At 24.5% G+C, this 19,779-nt stretch overlaps 1 protein-coding gene across 1 annotated transcript in view; it reads left to right on the plus strand.

Annotated features, from left to right (window-relative positions):
* LOC135139825 (tyrosine-protein kinase transmembrane receptor Ror-like) overlaps positions 1-19,779 on the plus strand; it is a 41,043-nt gene that overhangs the window by 9,898 nt on the left and 11,366 nt on the right. Inside the window, exons 8-9 of the mRNA XM_064070172.1 lie at positions 13,436-13,843; positions 13,907-14,139. Of these exons, the coding sequence (XP_063926242.1) occupies positions 13,436-13,843; positions 13,907-14,139 (641 nt within the window). The remainder of the gene's footprint in view (positions 1-13,435; positions 13,844-13,906; positions 14,140-19,779) is intronic.

The raw sequence follows: 19,779 nt of genomic DNA on the forward strand, positions 1-19,779 counted from the left end.
TTTCCATTTTGCTCCTTTTCGAATTTCGAATTTTTGATATTTTAATGTTTCGACTTTTAAATTTTCGGTCCGATTTTTCGATTTCCGGCATTTTTTTAGTTTTCATTTCTCCGATATTTCGATTCTTCAATTTTTTATTTTTCAATTTCTTGATTTTTTACTTTTTTCGAGCATCTTTCGATTTCTCGATTTATCGAGATTCCGCTGTTTCGATTTTTTAAATTCTTGACTTTTTGATTTTTTAATTTTGCGAGGTTTAAAGTTTTTTGATTTCTCAATTTGGCGATTTATCCATGTTTTGATTTTTCAGTTTTTCAATTATTCAGGTTTTTGATCTTTCAACGTTTTGAGTTTTAGACTTCAATTTCTCGATTCTTCAACTTTTTTTTATTTTTCGATGTTTCAATTTTTTTATTTTGGATTTTCGGTTTTTCGACTTTTCAGTTTTTCAGTTTTTCGTTTCTTAAATTTTAGATTTGCCAATTTTTCGATATTTTAATTGTTCTACTTTTTAAATTTTATGTTTTTCGAATTCTCGATTTCTGGATTTTTTGATTTTTCAGTTCTTCTATATTCCTGTTTTTCTATTCTTCTATATATATTTTTTCAATTTTGCATTTCCTGTTTCGTTTTCTTAGTTTTTCTAATTTTTCGATGTTTTATTTGTTCGAATTTTAAAATTCTTGATTTTAGAATGCCCCAATTTTCTATTGAAAATTCCAAAACTAAAAAATCGAAAAATTGTAAAATTTCTTGAATTTGAAAAATAAACTTTGAAAATTTGACAAACTTAAAATGGAAAATTCGAACAATTCAAACGCCGGAAAGTTCGATATTTCAATTTTAACTTTTAATTATTGTTCTATTTTCTCGATTTCTCAACTTTTCGATGAATCAATTTTTTGATTATTTAGTTTTTCATATCTTCCATTTTTTTTTTCAATTTTTCGAAGTTTTTAAAATTTTTTATTTCTCAGTTTTTTGATTTTTAACATGTGGTTTTTTCGATTTTTAAAATTTTTCGAATTTTCGATTTTTAGATTTTTCGATTTCTCAATTTTTCGATCTTTCAATTTTGACATTTTTCAATTTTTCGATATTTCAGTTTCGGAATTTTTCAATATTCCGACGTTTCGATTTTGTTGTTATTCAATTTCCCTTTTCTAATTTAAAATTTTTCAGTTTTTTATTTTTAATTTTTAGATTTTTCGATTTCTCAGTTTTGGAATTTTTCAATATTTCGATTCTTCAATTTTTTTTCTTCGATTTCTAAATTTTTAAATTTTATTAATTTTTTAATTTTCGCCGATGTTTCGATTTCTCGATGATTTTCACTTTGAAAATTTTCGATTCTTTAGTTTTTCGAAATTTCGATTTTCCAATTTCTCATTTCTTCAGTTCTTGAATTCAATTTTTTGATTTTAAAAATTTTCGATTTTCAGTTTTCGATTTTCCAATTGTTAAATGTTAAATTTTTTAACATTTCGACATTTTTATTTTCCTCTTTTCTAAATTTTAGGTTTTTCGATTTCTCGATTTTTGGATTTTTCAATTTTTTTCCATTTTAAATTTTTCGATTTTACAATATTTTAATTTTTTGATGTCTCGGTTTTTCAACTTTTCGATTTTTACGTGTCTCGATGGTCATGTTTTCGGTTTCCTCAATTTTTCAATGTTTCAATTTTGTGAATTTTTCAATTTATGGATTTTTCGATTTTTAAAATTCTTGATTTTTGGTTTTTTCAATTTTTAATTTTTCGAGTTTAAATTTTTTTTTGATTTCTCAATTTCTCGATTTATCGATGTTTTGATTTTCCGATTTCTTGATTTCTCGACTTTTCAATGTTTCGATTTTTCGGTTTTTGGTTTTTTAACTTTCCGATTTTTTGAACCTCCATTTTTCCTTCTTCTATTTCTAAATTTTTCGTTGATGTTTCGATTTTCCTGTTTTTTAGTTTTTGAATTTTTCGATTCTCCGATTTTTGGATTTCCCAATTTTTCGATTTTTCAATTTTCCCACTTTTCAATTTTTCAATTGTTAAATTTTAGATTTTTCAATTTTTCGACGATATTTTAGTTTTTCTACTTTTAAATTTTCGGTTCGATTTTTCGATTTCCGGCATTTTTTTAGTTTTCAGTTCTGCGATATTTCTGCTTTTCAATTTTTCTGTATATATGTTTTTAATTCTACGTTTCTCGATTTTACGATTTTTTTATTATTCAATTTCTTTCGTTTTATTTATTTTTTTTATTTAAAATTGTTCCGTTTTTAATTTTTAGATTTTGGTCCATCTCGATTTCTCAATTTTTGGACTTTTCGACTTCTCGATCTTTTGGTTTTTGATTTCTCGATGTTTCAATTTTCGAATTTTTCTTTGCTTCGATTTTTCGGCTTTTCGATTTTTCAGTGTCTCAGTTTTTCAGTTATTCGATTCAACTTTCCGATTTTTCATTTTTTTGAATTTAAAATTTTGGATTTCAGTTTTCGATTTTTCGACTTTTCTATTGTTAAATTTTAGATTTTTTAATTTTGCGGCATTTCTATTCGGTTTTTTAAATTTTAGACTTTTCGATTTTTTATATCTTCGATATTTCTATTTTTCAATTTTTCGAAGTTTTAAATTTTTGATTTTTTTGTTATTCAATTTCTCTCTTTTTATTTTTTCGCTTTAAAATTTTTCGATTTTTCAAGTTTTAATTTTTACATTTTTCTCGACTTATCGATTTCTCGATCTTTTGGTGTTTCGATTTCTCGATGTTTCAAATTTTGAATTTTTCTTTGCTTCGATTTTTCGGCTTTTCGATTTTCCACTGTCTCATTTTTTCAGTTCTTCGATTCAATTTTCCGATTTTTCATTTTTTTGAATTTAAAATTTTGGATTTCAGTTTTCGATTTTTCGACTTTTCTATTGTTAAATTTTAGATTTTTTAATTTTGCGGCGTTTCTATTCGCTTTTTTAAATTTTAGGCTTTTCGATTTTTTATATCTTCGATATTTCTATTTTTCAATTTTTCGAAGTTTTAAATTTTTGATTTTGTTGTTATTCAATTTCTCTCTTTATTTTTTCGCTGTAAAATTTTTCGATTTTTCCAGTTTTAATTTTTAGATTTTTCTCGACTTATCGATTTCTCGATCTTTTGCTGTTTTGATTTCTTGATGTTTCAAATTTTGAATTTTTCTTTGCTTCGATTTTTCGGCTTTTCGATTTTTCAGTGTCTCATTTCTTCAGTTCTTCGATTCAATTTTCCGATTTTTAATTTTTTTGATTTTAAAATTTTGGATTTCACTTTTCGATTTTTCGACTTTTCTATTGTTAAATTTTAGATTTTTTAATTTTGCGGCATTTCTATTCGCTTTTTTAAATTTTAGGCTTTTCGATGTTTTATATCTTCGATATTTCTATTTTTCAATTTTTCGAAGTTTTAAATTTTTGATTTTTTTGTTATTCAATTTCTCTCTTTTTATTTTTTCGCTTTAAAATTTTTTGATTTTTTACTTTTTTCGAGCATGTTTCGATTTCTCGATTTATCGAGATTCCGCTGTTTCGATTTTTTTATTCTTCATTTTCTCTTTTGGTGTTTCGATTTCTGAATGTTTCAATTTTCGATTTTTTTTTTCTGTTTATCGATTTTTCAATTGTTAATTAAATTTTAGATTTTTTAATATTTCGACATGTTTATTTTTCGCTTTTTTAAACTTTCGGTTTTTCGATGTCCCCATTTCTGGAGTTTTCGATTTTTCATATCCTCGATATTTCCATTTTTCAATTTTTCGAAGTTTAAATTTTGAACTTTTTTGATTTTTCAATTTTTTTCATTTTAAATTCTTCGATTTCACGACATTTTGTTTGTATCTTAATTTTTTGATGTCTCGGTTTTTCGACTTCGATTTTTCATGTTTTCGGTTTTCTCAATTTTTCAATGTTTTAATTTTGAGAATTTTTCAATTTTGCTCCTTTTCGAATTTCGAATTTTTGATATTTTAATTTTTCGACTTTTAAATTTTCGGTCCGATTTTTCGATTTCCGGCATTTTTTTAGTTTTCATTTCTCCGATATTTCTGTTTTGCAATTTTTCTATATAAATTTTTTTAAATCCACCTACGTTCCTGGATTTTACGATTTTTTTTTATTATTCAATTTCTTTCGTTTTATTAATTTTTTTTTTATTTGAAATTTTTCCGTTTTATTAATTTTTTTTATTTGAAATTTTTCCGTTTTCAATTTTTAATTTTTAGATTTTGGTCCATTTCGATTTCTAATTTTTAGATTTTTCGACTTTTCGATGTTTCGATTTTTCGATCTTTTGGTGTTTCGATTTCTCGATATTTCAGTTTTCGAATTTTTTTTTCGGTTTATCGATTTTTCAATTTATTTGATTTTTAAAATTTCCGATTTTCAGTTTTCGATTTTTCAATTGTTAATTAAATTTTAGATTTTTTTAAATTTCGACATGTTTGTTTTTCACGTTTTTAAACTTTCGGTTTTTCGATTTCCCGATTTCTGGATTTTTCGATTTTTCATATCCTCGATATTTCTATTTTTCAATTTTTCGAAGTTTACATTTTGAATTTTTTTGATTTTTCTATTTTTTTTCTTCATTTTAAATTCTTCGATTTTACGATATTTTGTTTGTACTTTAATTTTTTGATGTCTCGGTTTTTCGATTTTTCGATTTTTCATGTTTTCGGTTTTCTCAATTTTTCAATGTTTTAATTTTGAGAATTTTTCAATTTTGCTCCTTTTCGAATTTCGAATTTTTGATATTTTAATTTTTCGACTTTTAAATTTTCGGTCCGATTTTTCGATTTCCGGCATTTTTTTAGTTTTCATTTCTCCGATATTTCTGTTTTTCAATTTTTCTATATAAATTTTTTTAAATCCACCCACGTTCCTGGATTTTACGATTTTTTTTTATTATTCAATTTCTTTCGTTTTATTAATTTTTTTTTTATTTGAAATTTTTCCGTTTTATTAATTTTTTTTTATTTGAAATTTTTCCCTTTTCAATTTTTAATTTTTAGATTTTGGTCCATTTCGATTTCTAATTTTTAGATTTTTCGACTTTTCGATGTTTCGATTTTTCGATCTTTTGGTGTTTCGATTTCTCGATATTTCAGTTTTCGAATTTTTTTTTCGGTTTATCGATTTTTCAATTTTTTGATTTTTAAAATTTCCGATTTTCAGTTTTCGGTTTTTCAATTGTTAATTAAATTTTAAATTTTTTAATATTTCGACATGTTTATTTTTCACTTTTTTAAACTTTCGGTTTTTCGATTTCCCGATTTCTGGATTTTTCGATTTTTCATATCCTCGATATTTTTATTTTTCAATTTTTCGAAGTTTAAATTTTGAATTTTTTTGATTTTTCTATTTTTTTTTTCATTTTAAATTCTTGGATTTTACGATATTTTGTTTGTACTTTAATTTTTTGATGTCTCGGTTTTTAGATTTCTGGATTTTTCATGTTTTCGGTTTTCTCAAGTTTTCAATGTTTCAATTTTGAGAATTTTTCAATTTTGCTCGGTTTCAAATTTCGAATTTTTGATATTTTAATTTTTCTACTTTTAAATTTTCGGTCCGATTTTTCAATTTTTCTATATATATTTTTTTAATTCTACGTTTCCCGATTTTACGATTTTTTTATTATTCAATTTCTTTCGTTTTATTTTTTTTTTTATTTGAAATTTTTCCGTTTTCACTTTTTAATTTTTAGATTTTGGTCCATTTCGATTTCTCAATTTTTAGATTTTTCGACTTCTCGATGTTTCGATTTCTCGATCTTTTGGTGTTTTGATTTCTCCAATTTCGGAATATTTTAATATTTCGTTTCTTCAATTTTTTATTTTTCAATTTCTTGATTTTTTACTTTTTTTGAACATCTTTCGATTTCTCGATTTTTTTATTCTTCACTTTCTCTCTTTCGGTTTTTCGATTTCTCGATTTCTGGATTTTCGATTTTTCATATCCTCGATGTTTCTATTTTTCAATTTTTCGAAGTTTAAATTTTGAACTTTTTTGATTTTTCAATTTTTTTTTTTAATTTTAAATTCTTCTATTTCATGACATTTTGTTTGTATCTTAATTTTTTGATGTCTCGGTTTTTCGACTTCGATTTTTCATGTTTTCGGTTTTCTCAATTTTTCAATGTTTTAATTTTGAGAATTTTTCAATTTTGCCCCTTTTCGAATTTCGAATTTTTGATATTTTAATTTTTCGACTTTTAAATTTTCGGTCCGATTTTTCGATTTCAGTTTTCGATTTTTCGACTTTTCTATTGTCAAATTTTAGATTTTTTAATTTTGCGGCATTTCTGTTCGCTTTTTTAAATTTTAGGCTTTTCGATGTTTTATATCTTCGATATTTCTATTTTTCAATTTTTCGAAGTTTTAAATTTTTGATTTTTTTGTTATTCAATTTCTCTCTTTTTATTTTTTCGCTTTAAAATTTTTCGATTTTTCAAGTTTTAATTTTTAGATTTTTCGCGACTTATCGATTTCTCGATCTTTTGGTGTTTTGATTTCTCGATGTTTCAAATTTTGAATTTTTCTTTGCTTCGATTTTTCGGCTTTTCGATTTTCACTGTCTCATTTTTTCAGTTCTTCGATTCAATTTTCCGATTTTTCATTTTTTTGAATTTAAAATTTTGGATTTCAGTTTTCAATTTTTCGACTTTTCTATTGTTAAATTTTAGATTTTTTAATTTTGCGGCGTTTCTATTCGCTTTTTTAAATTTTAGGCTTTTCGATTTTTTATATCTTCGATATTTCTATTTTTCAATTTTTCGAAGTTTTAAATTTTTGATTTTGTTGTTATTCAATTTCTCTCTTTATTTTTTCGCTGTAAAATTTTTCGATTTTTCCAGTTTTAATTTTTAGATTTTTCTCGACTTATCGATTTCTCGATCTTTTGCTGTTTTGATTTCTCGATGTTTCAAATTTTGAATTTTTCTTTGCTTCGATTTTTCGGCTTTTCGATTTTTCAGTGTCTCATTTCTTCAGTTCTTCGATTCAATTTTCCGATTTTTAATTTTTTTGATTTTAAAATTTTGGATTTCAGTTTTCGATTTTTCGACTTTTCTATTGTTAAATTTTAGATTTTTTAATTTTGCGGCATTTCTATTCGCTTTTTTAAATTTTAGTCTTTTCGATGTTTTATATCTTCGATATTTCTATTTTTCAATTTTTCGAAGTTTTAAATTTTTGATTTTTTTGTTATTCAATTTCTCTCGTTTTATTTTTTCGCTTTAAGATTTTTCTATTTTTCAAGTTTTAATTTTTAGATTTTTCTCGACTTATCGATTTCTCGATCTTTTGGTGTTTCGATTTCTCGATGTTTCAAATTTTGAATTTTTCTTTGCTTCGATTTTTCGGCTTTTCGATTTTTCAGTGTCTCATTTTTTCAGTTCTTCGATTCAATTTTCCGATTTTTCATTTTTGTGAATTTAAAATTTTGGATTTCAGTTTTCGATTTTTCGACTTTTCTATTGTTAAATTTTAGATTTTTTAATTTTGCGGCGTTTCTATTCGCTTTTTTAAATTTTAGGCTTTTCGATTTTTTATATCTTCGATATTTCTATTTTTCAATTTTTCGAAGTTTTAAATTTTTGATTTTGTTGTTATTCAATTTCTCTCTTTATTTTTTCGCTGTAAAATTTTTCGATTTTTCCAGTTTTAATTTTTAGATTTTTCTCGACTTATCGATTTCTCGATCTTTTGCTGTTTTGATTTCTCGATGTTTCAAATTTTGAATTTTTCTTTGCTTCGATTTTTCGGCTTTTCGATTTTTCAGTGTCTCATTTTTTCAGTTCTTCGATTCAATTTTCCGATTTTTCATGTTTTTGATTTTAAAATTTTTGATTTCAGTTTTCGATTTTTCGACTTTTCTATTGTTAAATTTTAGATTTTTTAATTTTGCGGCATTTCTATTCGCTTTTTTAAATTTTAGGCTTTTCGATGTTATATATCTTCGATATTTCTATTTTTCAATTTTTCGAAGTTTTAAATTTTTGATTTTTTTGTTATTCAATTTCTCTCTTTTTATTTTTTCGCTTTAAAATTTTTCGATTTTTCAAGTTTTAATTTTTAGATTTTTCTCGACTTATCGATTTCTCGATCTTTTGGTGTTTTGATTTCTCGATGTTTCAAATTTTGAATTTTTCTTTGCTTCGATTTTTCGGCTTTTCGATTTTCAGTGTCTCATTTTTTCAGTTCTTCGATTCAATTTTCCGATTTTTCATTTTTTTGAATTTAAAATTTTGGATTTCAGTTTTCGATTTTTCGACTTTTCTATTGTTAAATTTTAGATTTTTTAATTTTGCGGCATTTCTATTCGCTTTTTTAAATTTTAGGCTTTTCGATGTTTTATATCTTCGATATTTCTATTTTTCAATTTTTCGAAGTTTTAAATTTTTGATTTTTTTGTTATTCAATTTCTCTCTTTTTATTTTTTCGCTTTAAAATTTTTTGATTTTTTACTTTTTTCGAGCATGTTTCGATTTCTCGATTTATCGAGATTCCGCTGTTTCGATTTTTTTATTCTTCATTTTCTCTTTTGGTGTTTCGATTTCTGAATGTTTCAATTTTCGATTTTTTTTTTCTGTTTATCGATTTTTCAATTGTTAATTAAATTTTAGATTTTTTAATATTTCGACATGTTTATTTTTCGCTTTTTTAAACTTTCGGTTTTTCGATTTCCCGATTTCTGGAGTTTTCGATTTTTCATATCCTCGATATTTCTATTTTTCAATTTTTCGAAGTTTAAATTTTGAACTTTTTTGATTTTTCAATTTTTTTTTTTTTCATTTTAAATTCTTCGATTTTACGACATTTTGTTTGTATCTTAACTTTTTGATGTCTCGGTTTTTCGACTTCGATTTTTCATGTTTTCGGTTTTCTCAATTTTTCAATGTTTTAATTTTGAGACTTTTTCAATTTTGCTCCTTTTCGAATTTCGAATTTTTGATATTTTAATTTTTCGACTTTTAAATTTTCGGTCCGATTTTTTGATTTCCGGCATTTTTTAAGTTCATTTCTCCGATATTTCGATTCTTCAATTTTTTTTTTTCAATTTCTTGATTTTTTACTTTTTTCGAGCATCTTTCGATTTCTCGATTTATCGAGATTCCGCTGTTTCGATTTTTTAAATTCTTGACTTTTTGATTTTTTAATTTTGCGAGGTTTAAAGTTTTTTGATTTCTCAATTTGGCGATTTATCGATGTTTTGATTTTTCAGTTTTTCAATTATTCAACTTTCAGGTTTTTGATCTTTCAACGTTTTGAATTTTAGACTTCGATTTCTCGATTCTTCAACTTTTTTTTATTTTTCGATGTTTCAATTTTTTTTATTTTGGATTTTCGGTTTTTCGACTTTTCAGTTTTTCAGTTTTTCGTATCTTAAATTTTAGATTTGCCAATTTTTCGATATTTTAATTGTTCTACTTTTTAAATTTTATGTTTTTCGATTTCTCGATTTCTGGATTTTTGGATTTTTCAGTTCTTCTATATTCCTGTTTTTCTATTCTTCTATATATTTTTTTTTAATTTTGCATTTCCTGTTTCGTTTTCTTAGTTTTTCTAATTTTTCGATGTTTTATTTGTTCGAATTTTAAAATTCTTGATTTTAGAATGCTCCAATTTTCTGTTGAAAATTCCAAAACTAAAAAATCGAAAAATTGTAAAATTTCTTGAATTTGAAAAATAAACTTTGAAAATTTGACAAACTTAAAATGGAAAATTCGAACAATTCAAACGCCGGAAAGTTCGATATTTCAATTTTAAGTTTTAATTATTGTTCTATTTTCTCGATTTCTCAACTTTTCGATGAATCAATTTTTTGATTATTCAATTTTTCATATCTACCATTTTTTTTTCAATTTTTCGAAGTTTTTAAAATTTTTTATTTCTCAGTTTTTTGATTTTTAACATGTGGTTTTTTCGATTTTTAAAATTTTTCGAATTTTCGATTTTTAGATTTTTCGATTTCTCAATTTTTCGATCTTTCAATTTTGACATTTTTCAATTTTTCGATTCTTAAACTTTTCTTCCATTTTTCAAGTTTTCGATATTTCAGTTTCGGAATTTTTCAATATTCCGACGTTTCGATTTTGTTGTTATTCAATTTCCCTTTTTTAATTTAAAATTTTTCAGTTTTTTTATTTTTAATTTTTAGATTTTTCGATTTCTCAGTTTTGGAATTTTTCAAATATTTCGATTCTTCAATTTTTTTTCTTCGATTTCTAAATTTTTTAATTTTATTAATTTTTTAATTTTCGCCGATGTTTCGATTTCTCGATGATTTTCACTTTGAAAATTTTCGATTCTGTAGTTTTTCGAAATTTCGATTTTCCAATTTCTCATTTCTTCAGTTCTTGAATTCAATTTTTTGATTTTAAAAATTTTCGATTTTCAGTTTTCGACTTTTGAGTTAAATGTTAAATTTTTTAATATTTCGACATTTTTATTTTCCTTTTTTCTAAATTTTAAGTTTTTCGATTTCTCGATTTTTGGATTTTTCAATTTTTTTCCATTTTAAATTTTTCGATTTTACGATATTTTAATTTTTTGATGTCTCGGTTTTTCAACTTTTCGATTTTTACGTGTCTCGATTGTCATGTTTTCGGTTCCTCAATTTTTCAATGTTTCAATTTTGTGAATTTTTCAATTTATGGATTTTTCGATTTTTAAAATTCTTGATTTTTGGTTTTTTCAATTTTTAATTTTTCGAGTTTAAATTTTTTTTTGGTTTCACAATTTCTGGATTTATCGATGTTTTGATTTTCCGATTTCTTGATTTCTCGACTTTGCAATGTTTCGATTTTTCGGTTTTTGGTTTTTTAACTTTCCGATTTTTTGAACCTCCATTTTTCCTTCTTCTATTTCTAAATTTTTCGTTGATGTTTCGATTTTCCTGTTTTTTAGTTTTTGAATTTTTCGATTCTCCGATTTTTTCTCAATTCTTCGATTTTTCATTTTTCCCACTTTTCAATTTTTCAATTGTTAAATTTTAGATTTTTCAATTTTTCGACGATATTTTAGTTTTTCTACTTTTAAATTTTCGGTTCGATTTTTCGATTTCCGGCATTTTTTTAGTTTTCAGTTCTGCGATATTTCTGCTTTTCAATTTTTCTGTATATATGTTTTTAATTCTACGTTTCTCGATTTTACGATTTTTTTATTATTCAATTTCTTTCGTTTTATTTATTTTTTTTATTTAAAATTGTTCCGTTTTTAATTTTTAGATTTTGGTCCATCTCGATTTCTCAATTTTTGGACTTTTCGACTTCTCGATCTTTTGGTTTTTGATTTCTCGATGTTTCAATTTTCGAATTTTTCTTTGCTTCGATTTTTCGGCTTTTCGATTTTTCAGTGTCTCAGTTTTTCAGTTATTCGATTCAACTTTCCGATTTTTCATTTTTTTGAATTTAAAATTTTGGATTTCAGTTTTCGATTTTTCGACTTTTCTATTGTTAAATTTGAGATTTTTTAATTTTGCGGCGTTTCTATTCGCTTTTTTAAATTTTAGGCTTTTCGATTTTTTATATCTTCGATATTTCTATTTTTCAATTTTTCGAAGTTTTAAATTTTTGATTTTGTTGTTATTCAATTTCTCTCTTTATTTTTTCGCTGTAAAATTTTTCGATTTTTCCAGTTTTAATTTTTAGATTTTTCTCGACTTATCGATTTCTCGATCTTTTGCTGTTTTGATTTCTCGATGTTTCAAATTTTGAATTTTTCTTTGCTTCGATTTTTCGGCTTTTCGATTTTTCAGTGTCTCATTTCTTCAGTTCTTCGATTCAATTTTCCGATTTTTAATTTTTTTGATTTTAAAATTTTGGATTTCAGTTTTCGATTTTTCGACTTTTCTATTGTTAAATTTTAGATTTTTTAATTTTGCGGCATTTCTATTCGCTTTTTTAAATTTTAGGCTTTTCGATTTTTTATATCTTCGATATTTCTATTTTTCAATTTTTCGAAGTTTTAAATTTTTGGTTTTTTTGTTATTCAATTTCTCTCTTTTTATTTTTTCGCTTTAAAATTTTTCGATTTTTCAAGTTTTAATTTTTACATTTTTCTCGACTTATCGATTTCTCGATCTTTTGGTGTTTCGATTTCTCGATGTTTCAAATTTTGAATTTTTCTTTGCTTCGATTTTTCGGCTTTTCGATTTTTCACTGTCTCATTTTTTCAGTTCTTCGATTCAATTTTCCGATTTTTCATTTTTTTGAATTTAAAATTTTGGATTTCAGTTTTCGATTTTTCGACTTTTCTATTGTTAAATTTTAGATTTTTTAATTTTGCGGCGTTTCTATTCGCTTTTTTAAATTTTAGGCTTTTCGATTTTTTATATCTTCGATATTTCTATTTTTCAAGTTTTCGAAGTTTTAAATTTTTGATTTTGTTGTTATTCAATTTCTCTCTTTATTTTTTCGCTGTAAAATTTTTCGATTTTTCCAGTTTTAATTTTTAGATTTTTCTCGACTTATCGATTTCTCGATCTTTTGGTGTTTTGATTTCTCGATGTTTCAAATTTTGAATTTTTCTTTGCTTCGATTTTTCGGCTTTTCGATTTTTCACTGTCTCATTTTTTCAGTTCTTCGATTCAATTTTCCGATTTTTCATTTTTTTGAATTTAAAATTTTGGATTTCAGTTTTCGATTTTTCGACTTTTCTATTGTTAAATTTTAGATTTTTTAATTTTGCGGCGTTTCTATTCACTTTTTTAAATTTTAGGCTTTTCGATGTTTTATATCTTCGATATTTCTATTTTTCAATTTTTCGAAGTTTTAAATTTTTGATTTTTTTGTTTTTCAATTTCTCTTTTTATTTTTTCGCTTTAAAATTTTTCGATTTTTCCAGTTTTAATTTTTAGATTTTTCTCGACATCGATTTCTCGATCTTTTGGTGTTTTGATTTCTCGGTGTTTCAAATTTTGAATTTTTCTTTGCTTCGATTTTTCGGCTTTTCGATTTTCAGTGTCTCATTTTTTCAGTTCTTCGATTCAATTTTCCGATTTTTCATTTTTTTGATTTTAAAATTTTGGATTTCAGTTTTCGATTTTTCGACTTTTCTATTGTTAAATTTTAGATTTTTTAATTTTGCGGCATTTCTATTCATTCACTTTTTTAAATGTTAAGTTTTTCGATTTCTCGATTTCTGGATTTTTTGATTTTTCAGTTCTATATTTCTTTCTCGATTTTACGATTTATTGACATCTCATTGACAAAGTTCTCTCTATATTTACAAAAAACGAAACTTGATCACCAAATTGTAAGTTTTAAATTGCCAGTTTGTCATAAATTAAACTAAAAATTTAAACTTTTTTTTTGTACAATAAAAAGGAAAATTTTAGAATCTCACTCTTAAAAACGCCATAATACGTCAAGACACTCCCCTTCGCACTAAACACCCACCCCACCAAAACCCCGCCTCTTCTAGATGAACGTCCCCACCGCCGACAAGAACATCTACGGAAACACCGGCCCCAACTCGCCCATGGAAATGAACAACCTCCTCCCGCCCAACATTCCGCCCCACAAAAGCCACCACGCCTCGAAAAACGGTTACCAAAACGTGCCCCAGTACACGTACAAAGAGGTGGCTTTCGTGGAGGAGCTGGGCGAAGGTGCCTTCGGGAAAGTGTACAAAGGCGAGCTCAAGACCAAATCCGGGAAAGTCATCGTCGCCGTCAAGTCGCTCAAGGAGAACGCGAGCGCCAAAACGCAGGCCGACTTCCAGAGGGAGATCGAGCTCATCTCGGAATTGAAGCATCCGAACATCATTTGCTTACTGGGGGTGGTGGTGAAGCAGGAGCCAATGTGTATGCTGTTCGAGTTTATGTCAGAGGTTGGGGATTTTTTTTTGTTTTTTTTTTTTTTTTGTCTTGATGATGGTTTGGTTTGGTTTTAGGGGGATTTGCACGAGTTTCTCATCACGAATTCACCCAGTGAAGGAAAAAGTTTGACGCAGAACCAGTTCTTGCACATCGCGATCCAGATCGCTCAGGGAATGGAGTACTTATCCGACAACCATTACGTCCACAGGGATCTAGCCGCCAGGAATTGTTTGGTTTCGAAGGATTTGGTGGTCAAGATTAGCGACTTCGGGCTCAGCAGGGACATGTACAGTTGCGATTATTACAGGTGATTATCCCTTTGTTCGTTGGTAAAAAAAAAACGAGTACGAATGCGACGTTGCAAGCTTTATTTCAAGGATTACAAAGAAATTCACATTGTTGATCTCCTATAATTGATTTTTGGGCTTTTTGATTTTTCAGTTTCTAATTTTTTCAGTTTTTCGATTTTTGAAATTTTAGATTTTCGGTTTTCGATTTTTTAATTGTTAAATTTTAGAATTAATTTTTCAATTATTCGCCATTTTTATTTTTCAGTTTTTCTCGATTTTTCGATTTCTGGATTGTTCAATATTTCATATCTTCGATTTTTTTTTTCAATTTTTCAAAATCTTTAATATTTGATTTTTTTTTTATTTTTTCCATTTAAAATTTTTCGATTTTAAAAAAAGTTCAATTTTTGGATTTTTAGGTTTCTCGATTTTTTATGTTTTCCATTTCTTAATTTTTCGACATTTCAATTTTGGGAATTTTTCAATGTGTGGATTTTTCAATTTTTCAATTTTTAGATTTCCCAATTTTTCGTAATTTCAGGTTTGGAATTTTTAGTTTCTACTTTTTTTTACAATTTTTTAATTCTTCAATATCCTCATTTTGCAATTTTGTTTTTTTTTTTATTTTGGATTTTCGGTTTTTCGATTTTTCAATTTTTCAAAATCTTTAATATTTGATTTTTTTTTTATTTTTTCCATTTAAAATTTTTCGATTTTAAAAAAAGTTCAATTTTTGGATTTTTAGGTTTCTCGATTTTTTATGTTTTCCATTTCTTAATTTTTCGACATTTCAATTTTGGGAATTTTTCAATGTGTGGATTTTTCAATTTTTCAATTTTTATATTTCCCAATTTTTCGTAATTTCAGGTTTGGAATTTTTAGTTTCTACTTTTTTTTACAATTTTTTAATTCTTCAATATCCTCATTTTGCAATTTTGTTTTTTTTTTTTTATTTTGGATTTTCGGTTTTTCGATTTTTCAATTTTTCAATTGTTAAATTTTAGATTTTTCGCTTTCTCGCTTTCTGGATTTTTTGGTGTTTCGATTTTTCAATTTCTCATTTTTTCAGTTTTTCGATTCAATTTTCTGATTTGGTTAATTTTTTTATTTTTTAAATTTTGGATTTTCGGTTTCTGATTTTGCGACATTTTTATTTTTCAATTTTTTAAATTTTAGATTTTTCGATTTCTGGATTTCTGGAATTCAAATTTTTGATTTTTCAGTTTTTTGATTTTTTTCCATTTTGAATTTTTCGATTTTTAGAGTTTCAATTTTTTTTGATTTCTCAATTTTTCCATTTATCGATGCTTTGATTTTCCGATTTCTTGTTTTCTCGATTTATCAAAGTTTCGATTTTTCGGTTTTTCCATTCTTCTATTTTTCAGGTTTTTGATATTTCGTTGATATTTCAATTTTTCACCATTTGAGGTTTGGAATTTTTCAATATCTCGTTTTTTTTCAGTTTTTCAACTTTTCAATTTTTCAATTCTTAAATTTTAGATTTTCCAATTTTTCGATTAATCAATTTTGGCATTTTTCAGTTTTCTATTTTTCGAGTTTTAAAGCTTTTTGATTTCTCAGTTTCTCTGTTTATAGATGTTTTCATTGCCCAATTTCTTGTTTTCTTGACTTGTCAATGTTTAGATATTTCGGTCTTTCGATTCTTCAATTTTTCAGGTTTTAGATTTTTCGAATTATCAATTTCTCAATTCTTCAACTTTTTACTTCGATTTCTAAATTTTTGGTTGATGTCCCAGTTTTCAATTCTTCAATATTTTTGTTTTTCAATTCGGCTATTTTTTTAATTCTACATTTCTCGATTTCACAATTTCTTGATATTTTGATTTTTAGATTTTTAGATTTTTTTTTTTCACAATTTTTAAATTTTTCGATTCTTCAGCTTTATATTTTTCGATTTTTCAGTTGTTAAATTTTAGATTTTTTAATTTTTCAATTTTTCGACATTTTTATTTTTAAATTTTAGGTTTTTCGATTTCTCAATTTCTGGAATTTTTCGTATCTTCGATTTTTTTCATTTTCAATTTTTCGATTTTACGATATTTTGATAATTTTAATGTTTTAACATCTCGGTATTTCGGATTTTTTAAATTTTTCGACTTTTATATTTTCAAGTTTCTCGATTTTTCATGTTTGTCTTTCCGAATTTTAAATTTTTGGTTTTTCAATTTTTGGAGTTTTAAAGCTTTTTGATTTCCCAATTTTTCGATTTATCGATGTTTTGATTTTTCGATTTCATGTTTTCTCATCAATGTTTCGATTTTTCGCCTTTTCGATTTTTCAATGTTTCATTTTTTTAATCTTCGATTCAATTTTCCGATTTTTCAATTTTTTAGTTTTTGAAATTTTGAATTTTCAGTTTTCGATTTCCCAATTTTTCGCAATTCAGGTTTGGAATTTTTCAGTTTCTAGTTTTTTTTTTTTTCAATTTCTCAATTCTTCAATATCCTCATTTTGCAATTTTACGGTTTTTTTTATTGTGGATTTTCGGCTTTTCGATTTTTCAATTTCACACTTTTTCAGTTTTCTGATTTAGTTAATTTTTTTATTTTTAAAATTTTGGATATTCGATTTCCGATTTTCCACTTTTCTATTTTCCGATTTTTTAATTGTTAAATGTTAGATTTTTGAATTTTTCAATTTTGCGACATTTTTATTTTGCAATTTTTTAAATTTTAGGTTTTTCGATTTCTGAATATCTAGAATTTTCGATTTTTCAAATGTACGATTTTTTTTTCAATTTTTCGAAGTTTAAAATTTTTAATTTTTCAATTTTTTGATTTTTTCCATTTTGAATTTTTCGATTTTTAGGTTTCTCGATTTGTCGTGTTTTCGAATTTGGAATTTTTAATTCTTCAATTTTTTTTGATTTCTCAATTTTTCCATTTATCGATGCTTTGATTTTCCGATTTCTTGTTTTATCGATTTATCAAAGTTTCGATTTTTCGGTTTTTCCACTCTTCTATTTTTCAGGTTTTGATATTTCGACTTTTTCGATGTTTTTCAGTTTTTGAAATTTTAGATTCTTTGATTTTTTGACTTCTCGATTTTGCAATTTTTTGATAATTCGATTTTTCAATTTTTCATCATTTGAGGTTTGGAATTTTTCAATATCTCGTTTTTTCAGTTTTTCGATTTTTTTATTTTACCATTTTTCAATTTTTCGATTTTTTTTATTCAATTTTTCAATTCTTAAATTTTAGATGAATCAATTTTGGCATTTTTCAGTTTTCTATTTTTCGACTTTTCAATTGTTAAATTTTACACTTTTTAATTTTTCAATTTTTAACTTTGATTTTCCGATTTCATGTTTTCTCGACTTTCAATGTTTCGATTTTTCGGCTTTTCGATTTTTCATTTTTTTAATCTTCCATTCTATTTTCCGATTTTTCAATTTTTTAGTTTTTGAAATTTTGAATTTTCAGTTTTCGATTTCCCAATTTTTCGCAATTTCAGGTTTGGAATTTTTCAGTTTCTAGTTTTTTTTCCAATTTTTCAATTCTTCAATATCCTCATTTTGCAATTTTACGTTTTTTTTTTATTTTGGATTTTCGGCTTTTCGATTTTTCAATTTCTCATTTTTTCAGTTTTTCGATTCAATTTTCTGATTTAGTTAATTTTTTAATTTTTTAAATTTTGGATTTTCGGTTTCCGATTTTGCAGTTTTCTATTTTTCGATTTTTTAATTGTTAAATTTTAGATTTTTGAATTTTTCAATTTTTTGATTTTTTCCATTTTGAATTTTTCGATTTTTAGAGTTTCAATTTTTTTTGATTTCTCAATTTTTCCATTTATCGATGCTTTGATTTTCCGATTTCTTGTTTTCTCGATTTATCAAAGTTTCGATTTTTCGATGTTTTTCAGTTTTTGAATTTTTAGATTCTTTGATTTTTCGACTTCTCGATTTTGCAATTTTTTGATGATTCGATTTTTCAATATCTCGTTTTTTCCAGTTTTTCCATTATTTTATTTTACCATTTTTCAATTTTTCGATTTTTTTTATTTTAGATTTTCCAATTTTTCGATGAATCAATTTTCTATTTTTCGACTTTTCAATTGTTAAATTTTAGAATTAATTTTTCAATTATTCGCCATTTTTATTTTTCAGTTTTTTAAATTGTAGGTTTTTCGATTTATCAATTTCTGGATTTTCAATATTTCATATCTGCGATTTTTTTTTTAATTTTTCAAAGTCTTAAATATTTGATTTTTCAATTTTTTGATTTTCCAATTTTTTGTAATTTCAGGTTTGGAATTTTTTGTTTCTAGTTTTTTTTTACAATTTTTCAATTCTTCAATATCCTCATATTGCAATTTTATGTTTTTTTTTTCATTTTGGACTTTCGGTTTTTCGATTTTTCAATTTTTCAATTGTTAAATTTTAGATTTTTCGCTTTCTCGATTTCTGGATTTTTTGGTGTTTCGATTTTTCAATTTCTCATTTTTTCAGTTTTTCGATTCAGTTTTCTGATTTGGTTAATATTTTTATTTTTTAAATTTAGGATTTTCGGTTTCCGATTTTGCAGTTTTCTATTTTTCGATTTTTTAATTGTTAAATTTTAGATTTTTCAATTTTTCAATTTTGCGACATTTTTATTTTTCAATTTTTTAAATTTTAGATTTTTCAATTTTTTGATTTTTTCCATTTTGAATTTTTCGATTTTTAGAGTTTCAATTTTTTTTGATTTCTCAATTTTTCCATTTATCGATGCTTTGATTTTCCGATTTCTTGTTTTCTCGATTTATCAAAGTTTCGATTTTTCGATGTTTTTCAGTTTTTGAATCTTTAGATTCTTTGATTTTTCGACTTCTCGATTTTGCAATTTTTTGATGATTCGATTTTAAAATATCTCGTTTTTTCCAGTTTTTTGATTTTTTTATTTTACCATTTTTCAATTTTTCGATTTTTTTTATTTTGGATTTTCAGTTTTTCGACTTTTCAATTTTTCAATTCTTAAATTTTAGATTTTCCAATTTTTCGACGAATCAATTTTCTATTTTTCGACTTTTCAATTGTTAAATTTTAGAATTAATTTTTCAATTATTCGCCATTTTTATTTTTCACTTTTTTTTTAAATTGTAGGTTTTTCGATTTTTTTTTTTTTTCAATTTTTCAGTCTTAAATATTTCATTTTTCAATTTTTTGATTTTTTTCATTTAAAATTTTTCGATTTTAAAATTTTTCGACTTCTCAATTTTTAGGTTTCTTGATTTTTTGTTTTCCATTTCTTAATTTTTCCAAAATTTCAATTTTGGGAATTTTTCAATTTGTGGATTTTTCAATTTTTCGATTTTTTAAATTCTTTGACAGTCCGATTTTTATATTTCTCGATTAGTCATATTTTCAATTTCTAAGTTTTTCAAAATTCCAATTTTCAATTAAAAATTCCATAACTGAAAAGTGCAAAACTGATAAAAATCCAGAAATTTGAAAAAGAAACTTCCGACGTTTCGATTTTTCAATTATTTATTTTTATTTTCCAATTTTTATTTTTTTTTTGCTTGGATTTATCGGTTAATTGATTTTTAGGCTTTTTGATTTTTTAGTTTTTCGATTTTTGAAATTTTGGATTTTCGGTTTTCCATTTTTCAATTGTTAAATTTTAGAATTAATTTTTCAATTATTCGCCATTTTTATT

This window comes from Zophobas morio, unplaced genomic scaffold (genome assembly GCF_036711695.1).
Source record: "Zophobas morio isolate AGI-343-1 ecotype UQ-CSIRO unplaced genomic scaffold, CSIRO_AGI_Zmor_V1 ptg000035l, whole genome shotgun sequence".
NCBI classification, from domain to species: Eukaryota; Metazoa; Arthropoda; class Insecta; order Coleoptera; family Tenebrionidae; genus Zophobas; species Zophobas morio.